The sequence below is a fragment of the Ictalurus punctatus genome, chromosome 28, assembly GCF_001660625.3.
Source record: "Ictalurus punctatus breed USDA103 chromosome 28, Coco_2.0, whole genome shotgun sequence".
Taxonomy (NCBI): domain Eukaryota; kingdom Metazoa; phylum Chordata; class Actinopteri; order Siluriformes; family Ictaluridae; genus Ictalurus; species Ictalurus punctatus.
In genome coordinates, this window is record NC_030443.2 from 2,349,192 (window position 1) to 2,368,450 (window position 19,259).

General features: G+C 41.2%; 2 protein-coding genes across 2 annotated transcripts; one reads left to right on the plus strand and one right to left on the minus strand.

Moving 5' to 3' along the window:
- The first annotated feature begins 565 nt into the window (after positions 1–565).
- On the plus strand, positions 566–7,918 carry LOC108260338 (ribonuclease-like). The gene is made up of 3 exons (XM_047151940.2): positions 566–660; positions 907–989; positions 7,071–7,918. The coding sequence occupies exon 3, from the start codon at positions 7,079–7,081 to the stop codon at positions 7,484–7,486; it is 408 nt and encodes a 135-aa protein (XP_047007896.1). The 5' UTR covers positions 566–660; positions 907–989; positions 7,071–7,078; the 3' UTR covers positions 7,487–7,918.
- A 2,419-nt stretch (positions 7,919–10,337) lies between these two features.
- Positions 10,338–13,758, minus strand: LOC108260108 (LRRN4 C-terminal-like protein). Its single transcript, XM_017460094.3, has 3 exons — positions 13,596–13,758; positions 13,313–13,409; positions 10,338–11,786 (listed from the first exon to the last, which is right to left on the minus strand). Exon 3 carries the CDS (start codon positions 11,779–11,781, stop codon positions 11,062–11,064), a length of 720 nt encoding a protein of 239 aa, XP_017315583.1. The 5' UTR covers positions 11,782–11,786; positions 13,313–13,409; positions 13,596–13,758; the 3' UTR covers positions 10,338–11,061.
- Between the last annotated feature and the right edge of the window lie 5,501 nt (positions 13,759–19,259).

Here is a 19,259-nt window from a genome sequence, read left to right on the forward strand (position 1 = left end):
TTCTTTCACGTTGTCATTATGGGGTATTGTTTGTAGAATTTTGAGGAAAATAATGAATTTAATCCATTTTGGAGTAAGGCTGTAACATCACCCAATGTGGGAAAAGTGAAGCGTTGGGAATACTTTCCGGATGCACTGTACATGCACATTAACCCTTTGTTTTTAGCCGTATATACAGTATGCCCTTGTATTAACCCACATAAACACTTATATATGAGGCCCATGTGGAAACTGTGGACCAAAGATGTTGGGGCCTGGCTGAGCTGATCACATGGACCCCAGTTCCAAGCTCATTTAGGACCTACATGGACATGATATCTGGGGACTTAGCCAAAACCACTCGTAAAAATGAAAAAATATGTTCTTTCTCGGTTAAACAAGAACTTGCTTACTGATATTCAGCTATAAACAAAGCTACAGCATTTTATTACATTTGCTTTTGTAAAAAAGAAGAAAAGAAAAGAAAATAAAAAAACAACAACCCAGAATGTGGATTTCATCTGGCCTAATGTTTGCCGTGGAGCCGAACTATTCAAGTTCTTTGAACAGGGGACTAGCTGGAGGAATTCAGATTCTGAGTAAAACACACACAAGAACAACAGCTGTAGAAAACTCAGAAGAAAAGTTCTCCAGCGGTTGACACCAAAGAAGCTGCTGAAGGTGTCAAAGCACACAGTGGTTTAAAAAAAAAACAGTTCAAAGCTGCAGCGTTTGTATTTTGCTTAACGGTCATAGGATGAACACCTATATATGCTGTATATAAACACACACACACACACACACACACACACACTCATGCTCTGAATAGAAGGTAAGCTTCAGCTCTTCAACATTTTGTCATTTAACTTTGATATTTTGGAAATTGTCATCTTGGCGTGCTTTTGGGTTTTGATTCATTTTTAATAGGTTTTGATGATTCTCTGATTGTGAACGATCATCTCCTTATCTTCTGATCTTCTCGACTGCGACTCTTCAGTCCTCTCTTACTGGTAAGGGTCTCGATATTTTTCTCGTCCACGCACACATTTAATAGGAGGAAATGCTGAAATACTGGGGAGAGGTTTAGAGTTCAGGTGCTTTATGAAATATTTCTACTAATACAACGCTAGAAGAAAGACACTGACTTGGCAATACGACACTGGGGTCAGATTCCTTCACTTTTATCAAATTTCTCAGCTGTGTGGAAATATTAATTTCTATCAGCCCCATTCTCATGTCTTGAAAGAGAGCGTGGGTTCAAATCCTAAAAGGAAAAAAAACAAACAAACAAAACAAGACAAATCATCTTAGTTTGTGCAGCTTGTTCACTGGGTTGTTTGTACCTCTCCCCAGAAGCATCATCATGGAGAGCCGTGTGTTTGGCCTGGTTTTGCTGTTGGTGATGTGCGCCGCACTGCCTGCTGAATCCCAGACCTGGGAGGATTTCAAGACGAAGCATATTCGCAACAATATGGCCGCGTCTAGATGTACCCAAGTGATGAATTATCTGAAACTCCCAGGGTCTGACCCCAACTCCAATAACTGCAAAAAAAAGAACAGCTTCATCGTACCAACCACAGACAAACTAGTCATAGACGTGTGTATGGGTGCGGGCCACCCTATACCGGAGGGGCGGAACCTTCGCAGAAGCAACTATCCTTTCAGAGTGGTCACATGTACCGGCAACGAGAAACAAAGATATCCAAAATGCAAATACAGAGGTCATTCAAGCATGCGGTTTATTGTAATAGGATGTGAGAATGGGTTCCCTGTGCACTACCAAGAAGGCGAGATTGTTTCAGGCTAAAATTTAAAAGGCCAACTGCTTGGTGAGGTACAACAATACCACTGCTTACTGGTATAATCATGATATATTATATAATCACACCAAAAAAAAAAAAAAAATCTTTTAACTGTATAATTTCTATACACTTTCTTCATTAAATCAATAAAGGCATCACAAAACCATTTTCTCTATTGTTCTGCAGATTTGCATTCGAATCTTTATTCATATTCAGTTCTTTTATTTAATCAGATCAAATCTGTTTCTTCTATTCTTTCTCAAAACAATAAAGAATGTAGCTTTCTCTGATATTTTATTGTGCTTCGTGGGTCTGTTCTTTAAATCAGATTTTAAATACTAAATATATGTAAACATACAGTAAGACACTGTCCTCTATTGTTGGAGTTTTAAAATGAATCAGCTCCTCTTGTTCTTTATTTCGAAACAAAATGTTTACATGCACTTTATACAGCAGAGAGACTGAGGACTCGGTATTTATGTTCTGTTTAACGTACCAGCAACACCAAGAGGTCTGTGATGGACACGTCATGTCTAGTGAACCTTATTTTTTTTTAATTATGTGGTGGAACAAATTATTTACAGTATACAGTATATACATGTACAGTATATTTACTTCCTCATGACAGTGAGCTAGATTTAACAAGTACGTCTGTATGATTAATCCAAAGCTAATACGGGTATACACATTAACACTCATTTAAAGGTAAGAGGTGCTGCTTAGATTACTGCTGATTCTGTGAGCGGCCATGCTGATTTGACGTCACTTACTGAACTCGGGGTTGAGGAGACCGTCTCGAGACTCAGACTAGGAATTCAGAACGGACCGAGCGATTTCTTAGTTTATTCCTTGTCAGAGTTCTGAGGTTTGGAAATTTAATGGTGATTCTTTTTGAGGCCTTGTACTCTGTATGTTCACGTTACAGCATTGCTGTACAATTTTTTCTTTCTCCGTAGCTTTAAAAACACACATGCAGTAATTACATCAACGTACAGTATGTTGGAATTTGATGTCCTGGGTACAGCGTGTACGTGTTTGGAGGAGAGCGATGAAGTGAGGAACATCATGCCTCTCTACCCAAATAATCAGCTACAAGACATATAGATATATCGAATATATCAATATAATATTCAATATAATGAATATATATAAATACCCATCCATCTTCAACTGCTTACTCCTTTTCAGGGTTGCAGGGGAACGTGGAGCCTATCGGGCACAATGCGGGGTACACCCTGGACAGGGTGCCAGTCCATCGCAGGGCACAATCACATACACACTCACACACCCATTCATACACTACGGACACTTTGGACACGCCAATCAGCCTACCATGCGTGTCTTTGGACTGGGGGAGGAAACCGGTGTACCCGGAGGAAACCCCCGCAGCACGGGGAGAACATGCAAACTCCACACACACAGAGCCCCAGTGGGAATCGAACCCCCTACCCTGGAGGTGTGAGGCGAACGCACTAACCAGTAGTGTTACAGAAGTAGTGCTGGCTTTTGATGCCGAACCATTTTCCTGTTATCTGACTATCAGGTAACCATGAATATTTTTCCCGTTCCTCAGGAATCCTGGTGTGCTTTGGGACAGCTGAATATTTCACCCTTCCTTCACACGTTCTTTCCGATCGAAGTTACACTTAAAATATATACAGTGGTGCTCGAAAGTTTGTGAACCCTTTAGAATTTTCTATATTTCTGTGTAAATATGAGCTAAAACATCATCAGATTTTCTAAAAGTAGATAAAGAGAACCCAGTTAAGTAAATGAGACAAAAATATTATACTCGGTCATTTACTTGTTTATGAGGGAAATGATCCAATGTTACATATCTGTGAGGGGTAAAAGTATGTGAATGTTTGTTTTCAGTATGTGGTGTGACCCTCTTGTGCAGTAATAACTGCAGATAAACGTTTGGGGTAACTGTTGATCAGTCCTGCACATCGGCTTGGTGGAGTTTTATCTCGTTCCTGAACAGATCTTGTTCAGGTGAGATTTCATATAAATACGTAATTTCTATGCATTTTTCAGCCGTATTCCTTTCTTTGTTTTTATTCGGGTCCAGACAGGAAAAAGAAAAGCTTTCAAATGTATCATTTCCATTCACTTTAAATCAACTCCTGTCATCTTCATTAAAACGTATAAGGCATTGCAAAACCATTTTATCTGCTGTGTGATGTGTGGATTTGTTCTCTATGAAGAAAGCAGGTCAGTTTTATATCTCTGAAACACACTGAAGCTCGTCACGTCTACGTGTGATGATTAGACATGAATATGGTCAGGTCCATAAATATGTGGACACCCTTTCAGCTGTGCACTGAACCTGCAGACTTCCAGCTTTCATTTGAACACACGGTTGTTGTTGATAGAGGAGGAAATGCAAAAGGTCCAGTGGCCTTAAAAGTACTTCTGCAGCTAGACCAATGTGAAACAAACACCACAGTTCTTGTTCAGGTGAGATTTCATATGAATGCCTAATTTCTATGGTTTTTTAAGCCATATTAATTTTTCTTTGTTTAATCGGGTGAATCGGGTAAAGCGTGTACAGCGTGTACGTGTTTGGAGGAGAGCGATGAAGCGAGGAACGTGAAGCCTGTCTACCCAAATAATCAGCTACAAAACAGGGCCTATATACAGTATCTCACAAAAGTGAGTACACCCCTCACGTTTGTAAATATTTGATGATATCTTTTCATGACAGCACTGAAGAAATGACACTTTGCTACAATGTAAAGTAGTGAGTGTACAGCTTGTGTGACAGTGTAAATTTGCTGTCCCTTCAAAATAACTCAACACAAAGCCATTAATGTCTAAACCGCTGGCAACAAAAGTGAGTGATCGTCAGATAACAGGAAAATAGTTCGGCGTCTGAATCCAGCACTACTTCTGTAACACCACTTCTGGTTAATCGCCCCCCTCCCCACCCCATCACGGGGCCATGTTAACCACTCGCTTTTTCCGCATCTGTGTGGTTAATGCTTTTTGCAATTACTTACCTCAAACACCTCCGAGAGTGAACAAAGACTGACAGAAGATCTCATCATTTACACCAACAGTCTACATGTAACTTTTAGAATAAACTGATGACACCAAAAGTGAGTTGATGTTCTACACAGCTGTAATTGTATGCGAAACTATATATATATATATATATATATATATATATATATATATATATATATATATATATATATATATATATATATATAAAATCTTTTACATTTTGCTAATCAGAATGTTATATTTAATTATGATATTGAATCATTTATACATGATACATTTACACATTGATGAATATTATTGAGAGTTCTCATGAACAGCTCCCAAATGCACTCGGAATCAACTCCAGACCTCTCATCTCCTTCATTTTGTCATGAAATAACGAGGAAACATGTTGCGCCTGGCCATGAGACTGCTTACCAGTCAAGTGTCCAATTTCTTTTGAGCCTGTGAAAATGCACTGCTGTAATTCCTAAACGGTTCAAGCTGAATTAAAGCTGAAAGTCTACACTTCAATCACATCTTATTTTCTTTCTTTCAAATCCTCTGTGGTGGTGTAAAAATAATAAAAATGTATTTTTTAAAAAAATGTGTTGCTGTCCAAATACTTATGGACCTGACTCTGTATACAGCTTTAAATAGCTATAGCTATTAACATAAATCAATAACACTTGAAATGAAGAGTAGTAAATAGTTACAGGACAGATATTATTGTTGGTGTATAGACACTGGTATACATCCATCCATCTTCTATACCAAGGTCTTTTCAGGGTCACGGGGAACCTGGAGCCCATCCCAGGGAGCATCGGGCACAAGGCGGGGTACACCCTGGACAGGGTGCCAGTCCATCGCAGGGCACAATCACACACCCATTCATACACTACGGACACTTTAGACACGCCAATCAGCCTACCATGCATGTCTTTGGACTGGGGGAGGAAACCGGAGTACCCGGAGGAAACCCCCGCAGCACGGTGGGAACATGCAAACTTGCAAACATGCAAACACGCACACACTGAGCCACGGTGGAAACTAAGGAGGTGTGAGGCAAACATGCTAACCACTAAGCCACCGTGCGCCCTCTGGTATACATGTTTTGTTAGCTTGATTTGTGCTCTGACATGCATTGTTAACCGTGGGACCTTATATAGACAGGTGTGTGCCTTTCCAAATCATGTTCAATCAACTGAATTTCCCACAGGTGGACTCCAATCAAGTTGTAGAAACATCTGAAGGATGATCAGTGGAAACAGGATGCACCTGAGCTCAATTTTGAGTGTCATGGCAAAGGCTGTGAATACTTATGTACATGTGCGTTTTTTGTTTTTTATTTTTAATGAATTTGCAAAGATGTCAAACAAACTTCTTTCACGTTGTCATTATGGGGTATTGTTTGTAGAAATGAAAACCAAAGAAAAAAACAAACAAAGAAAAGTTCTCCAGCGGTTGAGACCAAAGAAGCTGCTGAAGGTGTCAAAGCACACAGTGGTTTAAAAAAAACAGTTCAAAGGTGCAGCGGTCATAGGATGAACACCTACATATGCTATATATAAACACACACACACACACACACACACACTCACACACTCATGCTCTGAATAGAAGGTAAGCTTCAGCTCTTCAACATTTTGTCATTTAACTTTGATATTTTGGAAATTGTCATCTTTGGTGCTTTTGGGTTTTGATTCATTTTCAATAGGTTTGGATGATTCTCTGATTGTGAACGATCATCTTCTTATCTTCTGATCTTCTTGACTGTGACTCTTCAGTCCTCTCTTACTGGTAAGGGTCTTGATTTTTTTCTCGTCGACACACACATTTAATAGGAGGAAATGCTGAAATACTGGGGAGAGGTTTAGAGTTCAGGTGCTTTATGAAAGATTTCTACAAATACAACGCTAGAAGAAAGACACTGACTTGGCAATACGACACTGGGGTCAGATTCCTTCACTAAACTAAACTAACCATATATATTCGTATATCGTCGTTTCTATGGTAAAAGCATACACAGGTGCTTGTATGGCTCCAAGTGTATCGTTGCTGATATGGTAAAGGTTTCTGTAAGGAGACAGATATTTAACATTAAACAGCACTTTGCAACTTGAAATATCCCTCATAAACACGGCATTTAGGATTAAAATAAATAAACCATGTGCAGATTCACCGAAGGGGAAAGGACACGGGAGACGTGAAAGACAATTACTTTTGCTTTCGCTCAAAATCCTGAAAGCTAAAAATACAAGCGTTTTAGATGTGTAATTTTGTTCGTGTCTCTCTGCGCAGACTTCATCATGGAGATCCGTGTGTTCGGACTGGTTTTGTTGCTGGTGTTGTGCGCCGCACTGCCTGCTGAATCCCAGAACTGGGAGGCATTCAAAAAGAAGCATATTTACCCGAGCATGGATGAGAGAAGATGTACCGACACAATCAAAGACAAGAAAATCAATTATGGTGGCATCTGCAAAAAAATGAACAGCTTCATACTTGCCAGAAAAGATCAGGTTAAGGCTGTATGTGGGGCCGCCGGCAGGGCTGTGCGTGGGAATCTTCGTGAAAGCAACAAACCTTTTAGTGTGGTCACTTGCAACCTGATGCAGAGTAACCCATGTAAATATGTCGGTCAAAAGAGTACTCGATGCATTACAATAGCATGTGAGAAGGGTTTTCCCGTGCATTATGAGCGTGAAAGACCTTGTTAATTAAATCAAGGCTGCGATTTAAAACACCAAACGTTTGGTGATGTTCTTCAAACTAAACGCAATCTCAAATAAAATACTTCCTACATATACAACCTACTGCTTAATGAATCTCTGAGGTGGTGGAGCTGAAGGTAGAAAGACAATTGTATGGCTTTGATGATCTTTTATTTCTCTATACTCTATATTTCTCTAAATGAAGATTTGTGGTCTATTATAAAGTCATGTGTGATTGCACTGTACTCTACTGATATGTCAAACATATGGTGTGAGAACTGTACAACAAATACATCACTGTTTATTGGTATGTAATAATATTTTATATAATCAAAACAAAACAAAAAGAAAAGCTTTCAAATGTATCATTTCCATTCACTTTAAAATGAACTCCTGTCATCTTCATTAAAACGTATAAGGCATTGCAAAACCATTTTATCTGCTGTGTGATGTGTGGATTTGTTCTCTATGAAGAAAGCAGGTCAGTTTTATATCTCTGAAACACACTGAAGAATACGGTCAGGTCCATAAATATGTGGACACCCTTTCAGCTGTGCACTGAACCTGCAAACTTCCAGCTTTCATTTGAACACACGGTTGTTGTTGATAGAGGAGGAAATGCAAAAGGTCCAGTGGTCTTAAAAGTACTTCTGCAGCTAGACCAATGTGAAACAAATACACCACAGTTCTTGTCCATCTGAGATTTCATATAAATGCGTAATTTCTATGCATTTTTCAGCCGTATTCCTTTCTTCGTTTAATCGGGTCCAGCCAGGGCCAAAGATTTATGAGAGTGCCATCACTAGAGGGAGGCAGAGAGCAAGCAGTGATGTTGCACTCCCTGTTTTTGCCACCAGAGGGATCCAAAGAGCACGGTCGTATTTATAATCACTGGCAATTAGTCACATGTGGCTGGGTTTATTTAAAGGTGAAATAGGAGATTTTGTATAAATAACCTGGAATATTGTAGAACATGATTTAAAAAACAAAAACAACCCCCCCCCACCCCACCATGCATTAATCCGTGGACATATCAAAAGTGTTTTAAGTTGTTGTGAAAACCTGTTTGGAAAAACAGACTTCCGGTGTAGAACGTTTGTTTGTGTTTGGATGCGCCTCCTGTCAGTCATTTTATAGACCCTACTCTAGAGGCCACTGTAGATCCTGGGGGTGGAGCTTAATGAACATGGGTGGGAATCATTCAAATCTTGAACTGTTAGAGACTGTTAGTTCTTGGGCTAATCTTACCTAGCGCACCTTTATGGAGCTCTCACTCAGTGCTCAGGCTTGAGTCCAACTTGCAGAAATAAACTCTAAGCTATAAAGATGTCTGTTACAGTCCGTTATATAATAACCCGGTTGGCAAAAACTTACAGGGAAGTTCTTTGGGTAGCTTTTATAACTTCCTGTAGAGATTCATCAAAGACTTCCCCTTGAAAAGAAAGAGAACTCAAGAGGCAAGAGTCGTTCTCAGCATATGGTGACAATGATTTTCAAATTGTTCCAAATGTAAGGCATCATAACTTTATAATTTTAGAAATGTCTAAGCAACAACAACAATACATTTTTTTTCCCTTCAGATTTTCTTCGAAAGTGCCAAGTGCTGGAAAAATATTGTGTCTGTTAACATCAGCAGCTGAACATAAGCATGAGGTTTATCAAATATATAAATGAGCAGAATGAAAATATGTTTGTAATAATATACAGCATTTAAAAAGAATCTTTATCTGTGCGTTTCATGTTTCATTGGTAATATTTATAAAAAACAATTTTTTAAAAACCCAATGTATTTTGAAATTGTTAAAATTGTGGGCACCACCCTCCTTAATTTGTCTTAGAAATTACTTAGTAAGAATAAGGTCTGTTATTTTGTCGGGATAACGTAGACGAGTCATTGCAGCGACACCTTTCAATCTTCTCAAAGTCATTTTTACAGAAGAAATGAAGCCATTTGCCTGCTGACGCCATCTTGGAAAATAGATCTTCGATGGAAATTTGTTACTGGTGTTACTGGGCTTGTGCTTATGACACGACTGACAATGAATAACTCCAGTGATTAAATTACAGAAGTGGGCACCAGGGGAGATGTACCTACCAGAAGACTTTAGCTCCAACCATAATGGTGCCTACTTGCCCACCTACTCACTGCCTTGAGAAGTCCTTGGTCAGGTTAAACAGGTGGGTTAGATCTTGTTTGGAGGTGAAACCTTCAGGACAGCAGATCTCCAGGAACAAGGCAGGTGACCAGTGAATTAAACTAACAGCATTAGACCACATTAGATCAAGATCAAGATTAAAGATGACTCATTGAAAGAGGAGTCCAGTACAGTCACTGGAATATGAACGTATAATTAAGAATTTGAACAATTTGCTGTTCAACAGGTTTTGAGAAACCTCACCAAATGGCAAAACAAAACCCCAAGTAGTTATATATTTAGAAAGCAATGAAAACATTACATATGTTCAGTTCAGTTGGACAACGTCTTGGCATTTAGTGGAGGGTTTAATAATTCTTATAGTCACCAGGGAGCTTGTGTGAAATGCATCGATGACGGAAGTATGGCTCTGTGGTTAAGGCCATCAGTGATTTCAACATGCTGTGGTTAGAGTGCATTAAACAGTTACTCAATCACATTCTCAGACCATGACGTGCACACACACACACACACACACACACACACACACACACACACTCATTCACTTTAATCGCTTGTTCTAAAGAATATCACCTCACTCATTGCCTTCAGGAATATACACTACGTAAAGAACACGGAGTAATTGGACGTCTCGGTTTTCTTCGGAAATTCAGCAGATCGCATTTCCAGAGAATTAACCAACAACTTCCGAACAATCAGAATCAAGAATTCAACAGCATTGTTGTACAGAGATACATAAAGAAAATTGGGATTCACAGCATGAAATTTATCAAGGGAGTTGCGTTTCATTTTGAGACCAAGCTGCTCAGCTCTGCCCTCTACAGGCTACCGTTTGTAATGTGGTTACCGCAATTGCAATTCAGATTTTTTTTTTTTAGACATCATGCTAATATCAGTTTATTTTAAAAAACAAAAAAAAACAACAACAAACAAACACAGCATGGTTGATCTTGGATTGCTCACGCTGATCAGTTTTTTTTTCCACTCCAGCCAATCAGAGGGTCGTATTCTTATATGGAGAAAAACAAACTAAGCGTTTCATGACTGACGTGAGAACCTCGACGTGGTTGGTTCTGTGACGCATGAAGTACAAAACCACAACCAGTGCGGGAAAAAGTGGAAAGCTTCCGGCTGTATTGTCAACATTAGCAGAGAGTCTTCAATAAGGACAAGCGCTGTGAATAAACGAGTACATTCAAGAAAAATTTACTTCCAAAAAAAGACGTACATGTATATATTTAAAAATAATAATAATAATAATAATAATAATAATAATAATAATAATAATAGTAAAAAGAACAAATCACATACAGTTAATACTCAAACAATACTATCATTACTAAAGTGCTTTTGTACACGGACATTCCAGTAAAAATCCTTCGAGCAGCAGTTATTAGAGATCTCCTGCTTTGTGTTTCCTCTCCCTCAGAGCACCACGTCGGTTCCTCGGTTTGCTGTCCGTGTCACAGCTTTCCGGTGTCTCCTGCACCACCAGAGCACCAGCGCTAACACGATCCCTACCGCCAGCACCACCGCTGCTCCGATGAGCACCAACTTGATGGCGAGCCTCGTCTCGGAGATGTTGGGGTCGAAGCGGGTGCACGAATGGCTCCCCCGGGCGCTGACGCCCGCCTTGTTCACCGCCTCCACGCACACCTCAGTGCCAGGAGCGATGTCTCCCAGCTCCATCATCCTCCTATTCGCACTCGCCTCGCGCGCCTCGTCCTGACCGTCCACCTGCACGAGGTAGTGCGTGACCGTGGAAGACGGCGCGCACCACCGTACCACCACCACCGTTCCCTTGTTTTCTAAAGACAGACTCTGGAGAGAAGGAGGGTCCGGAGGGTCCAAGGGGCCACTGATGCCGGGGCAGGAACAGGACAGAGTGAGTGCGAGCTTCTGACACGACTCCTGCTGGTCCTTGCAGAGGTCATACTGGCAGAGCGGAGGAGGAGAACCCGGGGGGATGTGTGTCGATACTGTACTGTCCTCATAGATCACATCATAGTCCTCCGTATCAAATGAAGGACTGCGAACGCTGGGTCGTGTAGCATTGCGTTGTTGTGATGATGACGATGCCGACATGGAGGAGATGAGTAAAGCGATGGAGAGAAGGAGTGGAGGAGCGGGATGCTTTCTCAACATGGTGTCTGTAAACGAACAACGCAAGCAGTTAAGACACATAAAAAGGATGTCATAACGCATTCCTAAAGCGTTACACCAGAGATGATCCGGAAGCTTCTGAATGAAAGTGAAGCTTGACGAGGAACAGAACAGACGGAACGAAACGATAACCTCTTCGTTATTACGTTTGGGTTTTAATATCATGCGTCCGTCCATAATCGACACCCAAGCGAAGCTACAGTTGGAACATAAAGCAAAATGAGCCTGAATTTCTATGATGTTCGTGATATAAACACTTATAACGGATTATAACGCCTTCCGCTAACAATTTATTCAAACTGATTAATGGTATTGCTATAATAGTCATCATACGAATGTGTATAATTCCTTGTATAATCCGTGCATTATAATGTATTTATACACATGGCCTGTAAACCAAAAGAAATTCAGAAGTAGATTTATACACAAGTCATTACTACCACGGCTTACGCCAAGGAGAATACCCACATGAGGAAAAAACGCTGGAAAATGAATGTCTCTGTGCCTGAAGCTACATGAATGACCCACAGCCCACAAAGACGTTTCAAATATGGGGGGGGGGGGAGAAAAAAAAAAAAAAAAAAAGAAAAAAAACACGACATCTGGTTGATGTATTTATTTTTTTTTCTATTAACGTTATTAAGTCAACCCTGCTGAAAAAAAACCCCATCACAGAAACTCTAATGTTTTCCATTACAGTTTCCATTAAAGCAATTAAAACCATTACAAATTCTAGGAGGGTTTCTGTTGTTGTTGTTGTTGTTTTTCTTTCTCTCTCAGCAGAGAAATGAGACATTAAACTCATTTGAATATTTCCCAGAATGCTCAGCAGTTTGTTATAAAATACAAGCTGATTTTCAGGGTCCTGGTCATCTTCGAGGTTTTAAGGGTGCACTTGTTGATGTTTTGAATGTTGAAAGAAAAAACAAAACAAACAACAACAACAACAAACCTTTGTAGAAACCTTCACAGAATTTGTAATGGTTTTAAATGGTTAGAACAGGAATTCTATTGGTTTGAAAGGAAACTGTAATGGTCCCTGTGGATGAGCGGAGCAGTCTGCTTTAACGAAAAGCGTGTGGCTTTTCAGCACTGCATGCCACGATGAAACCTCGGCTCGGGGAGATGTTCTTTGCACGCCCTCGACTGCACAGGTTTAACCGTTCGAACGATAGCGTTTACTCCAATTTCAAGATCACATACTGTTTAAAACATGCATCTGATTCAATCCTGTCCTCTTCAGATCGCCGTAATATCCTTATAGTCGTGATTTGGGGGCCGAAGACCATCATAACTTCATCCGCAGTTGCATTGGGAGTTTCTGGTGCTTATTTCGCGCGGTTGTACGCTAAACCTCAGTCGGTGTGTTTGTAATGTTAATAATAAAAAGTGTTTTGCGACACAATCCAAAGAGTTTACAGAAAGCAGACACAAGGAGCATGGCAAATCCAGCACGTGTTGCGCAAGAAAGTAAGCTCTGTGTGTGTGTGTGTGTGTGTGTGTGTGCTCTCACTTTAATGTGTGCTGTGGATTAGAAAACCACAGGCAGAGCAAACTTTGTATTCCAGACTCCTTTTCAACAAGGGTAAGCTCTCACTGTCACTTGGAACCTGGAAAAAAAAAAAAAAAAAAAAAAAGTGTGTATGTTGATTTAAACAAAAATAATTAAATGAATCACTAAGTGGTAAACGATATTAAGTTCTGTAGAAGAAATGAGGAGCAGATGCACATGTTCTCTCAGTCGCCTCACTACACAGTGAAGTTATCTAAATAAAGGGGTTAAAAGATTGACTTACCTGTGTGATTATAAATCCAGGCAATCTTCTGCAATCTTCTGCTCCTGGGTGTTTGTGTGTGGATCTCTCTCTCTCTCTCTCTCTCTCTCTTTCATTCCAGCCTTTATAAACATCTCCAACTCCCCAACAATCGCCTCCTTATTTTTCCTCCTCCCTCATCTCCCCCCTGAGCCCTCACCCTCCCTCCCCCTCCACTTCTCTTTCTCTCAATCCTCTCGCAGTCACGCTCCAAATTTCTGCACTTAGCAGTGCACCATGTGTGTGTGTGGTGTGTGTGTGTGTGTGTGTGTGTGTGTGTGTGTGTGTGTATGGTGATTAGTGCCGCACTGAACTGGCCCACATGAATCATTTACACCCACATTCCTGCGCAAGTAGCAAACCTGACGCTACACACCAGAGTTTACGCTGTAATTGCGCCTCTATTTATACTCAGAGTTTTTCTTTCACCTGGTACTTTAGTTTAAAAACAAACAAACAAACAAACATACATACATATATACATACACACACACACACACATATATATAAGACAAAGAAATAAAGAGAACTAAAGACAAAACAAGCAAACAATTCAAATAAGGATGAATACATATAAACAAATAGAAGATAAAGATAAACGAAGAACAAAATGACGCAGTTCCACCTTTGTTCGTACTGTAAAAGATAAACAAACAAACAAAACAGAAAACAAATAAGGATGAATAAATAAAAGGTAAACAAGTAAAGATGATAACGATTAAAAATTAACAGCTTCGAATATAAAACAATTCATGGATTCGCGTCCAAACACATTCCTGAACCGTCCGTCCATAGAACGATCCATTTTTTCTTTTTTAATCGAAATTGTGATTAGATTCCATTTGACGTTAGACTTCGAAGACTTTTGCAAGGCTCTGTAAATATTAAACGAATGTTAAGTGTGTCGGAGTTACGGGCGGAACGGACCTGTAATAAACCGTAAACGTACGACATGACGCCACGTTAAACAGCGTATTCCGCTGGAGCGAGCAGAGGACATTACTGAATGATGGGGTTAGAGAATATTCCTTTAGTAAGGAGGATCGATCTTAGTCTTCGGGAGTTCAGGGAAACAGTGAGGTTTTGTCTCATTTTGACATAAACGAGAGTAAATTCTCCCGCTAGTCTTAAATAGCAGCACCTGGAAATGTTTTGATGACACGATCGAGAATGTAGTCAAAATACTGAGAGTATAGTTAATGGGACGGTTCTCAGCAGTGCTGCATGGCTCTCTGAACGGTTCTCACTCGTCAGAGCGTACCGGAATGAGCCGGATTTTACTCTACCAGCGTGATAGGAAACTGCAAAAAAAGCCAGAGCAGTTACGACCAGCCTATGACTCAACATCAGCAGAACAGTTGGCATCAAGTTTCCACCAAATGGGTTTTCTCACTTGAACGAGGCCTTGTAGTAAGACGTGCACAGATACAGTATAAAAGTTAGATCGGATGAAGGAGCTTTCATTGCATCAGCATCACTGATGATAATAAATCTAGTGTAGAAATCAAGCTAGGCTCGTTAGTTAGCCGATAGTTGCAGTGTTCTCGTTATGTAATCTGTCGTGTTAAGGCCCTCTTAAAAAACAAAACAAAAAGAAGAAGCATAAGCTCCAGCTGTGTTTATTACTTGTGCAAGAGCTAAATCGATCATCGCAGGAAGTGGCACTGTACAACGGACATGCCAGTTCATACACACGTCACCGTGGCAAAATTTGTGGTCGATTAAGAACTTGAGGAAATTTTTTTGACAGAGGAAGAGGAAGTCCTTCCATCCGACGGTTGCCCAACATTCACACGCCGATCTCGTTTGACTCAAGTCGTCCGTTTCAGTTCCACGAAGATTCCTGGATCAGTCACAGTTAGATCAGACTTAACAGCCGGGTGGCGTTTCCTGAAAACGAACGCAAAGTCGAGACCGTTCTTCCTGTATACGGTATAGTAGAGGCTTTGCGGGTGTTTAAAGCGATACGTAGCGTACGTCGTTGCGGAACGCTCTGACCGAACGCGCCATCGTGTCTACCTCACCGTTTTCTAGCTTGATTGACAGCCAGATATTCCCCCCTCCCCCACCGATATGACTATCCACGTTAAAAGACACCGACTTTATAGCACTTAACAGCACACGGAATACAAAAAAAAAATGATTACAACAGTTCGTCAGTGACAAAAGTCGTTCCCGCCCAGAAGGAGGTCATTTTAGGTCGAATGCTTCAGAGCGGCTTTTGTCAAGTGCTGGGAAAAACCGATGAGCTGTACGTGAGGTGGAATGAGAGGAAAAAATAGAAAGAGAATCAGACACAGAGAGAGAGAAGTGATGAGAGCACATTGGGATGTGAGATATATGTTTAGAGAAGAGACAATGCTGAGCTGGATCAGATGTTATCAGATGAAACCCCCTCCTGGAACCACTCCTAGATCGAGGTCCAGCAGTGTGTCATAGCACAGAATGGTTTACATGTCATACCCAGTCACTGTGGTCTCACTTATGAGTTCTGCTGTATCACCGTATTGGTACATACCACTGGTTTCCTCATCGAGAGTGGAAGTATGACTACCAGCGAGTGACATCCTTCACGCAATCTTGAAACTTTTCACGGAAAAGCCGGGCGGGCTAATCCCAGACCCTGTGTGCGAGCGTGTAATCGTATACTAAGAAGTGTTTGGTCAACGTGTTTATGTGGGTGTGATGTTGTATAACAGGCCGCCTACTGATAAAACCGGTTTGTATAGCTAAAGGAAGCGGTGTGTTCATCTGCGATGGAAATCTTTTCCTCTCAGAACATGGGATCAATTACGCAACTAGGGGCATAAAACTTTGGAGTTCCACGTGATACCATTTCAATTCATAAAAGGTGAACGGTTTGATATTTGTCAAAAGCTCTGAATCCACTATGATGCAAGATGATTCAATTCGCTATTTGACGAAAGCACCGAGTCTGCTATACTACGTTACGCGATTCTACATTTGTCGATAATCTCGACATGTTTCCGTTCCCGAGTCGTTCTGACGCTGTTGTTGTTTCAGCACTGTTCTCAAATGTCTATTCATTCTTGCCAGGGCTTTTCAAAACAGAATTTGATACCCAGAACACTGAATATCAACAATGTATCAGTGAGGGGTGTGGGAGCTGGTTAGTTGAGAGTGAGAGTGAGTGTGTGTGTGTTTGTCTAATAGGCCTGTTGTAACACACACACACACCATGCTCCAACAGGGTGGGATAATGGACATGCTTAAACAGAAGTACTTTAAAAGATCACCTGGGATATTTCCTGACTTTTGACCACACACGGTTCTGCTTCCTGCACTTACCAGAATGGAATGCTGCCGCATTTTGGTTTAACTTTTCTTGAACCTTGAGTCATGACATGATGGCAAAGCGGGTAAAGTTTGCTCCCTCGCAGCTCCAGGGTTCGATCCTCGCACTCGAGCTTGGGTTACTGTTTTTGACTGGGTTTCCTCCCATTTCCCCAAAAACATTCTGGGAGATGGATTGGTGACCAAGTTGCGTGTGTGGACGGTGCACCAAGACGGACTGGCGTTCGTCCAGCGTACGCATGTCCTCACTTTGCACCCCATGTTCCTGGCTCCAGATCCACAACAACCCTGACAAGGTTTCCTCCGACTTCAATGAAAATTGCACCTTCAAACATTTGGATCTTTTTCTATTTACAAAAGCTTCTGGGAAATAACACAAACAGTTACTTCTAAAGTAGAACATCATCTGACTCTGCCCTCCTGTCTGGCTCGCCAAAATACCAAGTCAAGTAGCAGCAGTGTTTTGTTTTGGTTCTGTGGCTGCAGTGTAGTTAGGGATGACGGACCAAGCGTTATTTGGTCAGATTGAATAGTACTCGAGGTTCTGCTGCACATAATGCCTGGGCGGTTTTGGCTTGGACCGGTGACAACCTCCCCGAATGTCTTGCCATTATTGCAGGGTTTATTCCGAGTCAGAGGACAAGCTTAAAGCTAATGGCTAGTACTGAAAGGATAATCATCTTTTATGATTACAGCAGCAGCACTTGGGAACGAATCGACAGTATCCAGATGAGATTATCCACTGAAGCAAGGGTGAGACTTTGCCATTTTTTCGGAATTGATTGCACAAAAAGATTAACAATAAAATAAAATCAAACCAAACCGATAGCTGAACAGGTCTTTACATTCCACATGGACGAGAACGCAAGACTAAATCATTTCCACGTTAACCCGGCCAACCCTCTTTGAAGAACCATTTCTCCATCGGCATGTAAATACCATCCAACATTTCTGACATTTTTTTTGTTCTTTCCGCAGTCTTCGGTCTCAAAGTTGATAGCTGTACGTCTTCACCAAGCCATGGGTGAGGGGTGAGCATTCTCAGGGGAGCGGCGTCAGTTTCTGTGAGAAAGCTGGGTTTTGGTGGACGGATGGACGCGGAGGAGTCCAGAAATAACCCTGGAGGATATTTACTGTATGTCCGAGTCAAAGGAAGATGCTAAATTAGTAAACAGTGCTCGGGCCTGACGGGACCCATCTCGAGTTCTAGAATGCCTGGGGTATGAATGGAAACTGCTCGCGGGACATTTGCTTTGAACGCAAGCCAATTCGAGCCATTTTCAAACGCAGAAGAAAACAATAATCATAAATCAATTTACTGCTTGCTTGTTTCTTGGCGAGTCTTGTGATCAGACTTGCTCCGAGGGGACGATTGATCTGTTTTTATGGCTATTTCTTTAGAGACTGAACAGAACCGTCGTGTTTTTGGACTTACTCTGCGTATGACCCTTCTCGATCTTTCATTACTTATTAAATTCGAGCTTTCGACTCCTTCCTTCCTTCCTTCCTGTCCTTCTGCACATCTGTCTCCCTCACTCCGGTTCGCCATTCTTGTTTCCCCCGCCCTGTCAGCACATCTGTGAGCGGTTAGCTGGTGTGTGTGTGTATGCGTGTGTGTTTTTGTAATAGTCGGGTGCAGCTGTTGGAAAAATTCTTCCATTTTACACATCCTGATCCACTGCTGGGATATGAGATTCTGGGCGTAGGCTACAGACTGCGTGGCGTAGGGTTGACATAAGAATTACAGAATGGGCGTTCGGGGTCACCCGCACGAGTCTGCACGTTAACGTGGACGACGTACGAGTGCATTTTTCTGTAATGCGACAATGACAAATCGCATTAGTTCCCTCACAAAACATCTCCACAGATCCTTTCAGGCATCGTCAGTGTCCAAAACCGTATCGTGAACTTGATGAGACGAGCTCTTGGATGCAGAATGTAGAAATTACTCTGCCTAAAACCGATAAGCCAATAAGGCTTGATTTAGTTTAGTTTAAAATGATTGTACGTGTTGCCAGGGCAACCTTTCATCTTTATTGTGCTTATGCTGCAGGTGACCACTTCTGCTGATCCATACTGAAGATCTAGAACTGTCAAATGAAGGTCTGGATTTGGATCCTGAGCTCAGGATTCACATATTCTCCCTGAGTACACTGGATAGATTGGACCCCATAAACAACAACAACAACAACAATACATGCCTTGAGTTAGATTGGCAATGCTAGGTTGCTCCTATTTGTGAACGAGTGCTTGAATGTGTTGGTGCCTAGCGATGGACCGGTGACCAGTTCAGGATGTATCCCCGACTGTTCGTGGGGTTCTCCGGATCCG

Bases quoted from the DNA above. Each gene is read 5' to 3' on its own strand.
- LOC108260338 (XM_047151940.2), top strand. From the start codon at position 7,079: ATGGAGATCCGTGTGTTCGGACTGGTTTTGTTGCTGGTGTTGTGCGCC.
- LOC108260108 (XM_017460094.3), bottom strand. From the start codon at position 11,781: ATGTTGAGAAAGCATCCCGCTCCTCCACTCCTTCTCTCCATCGCTTTA.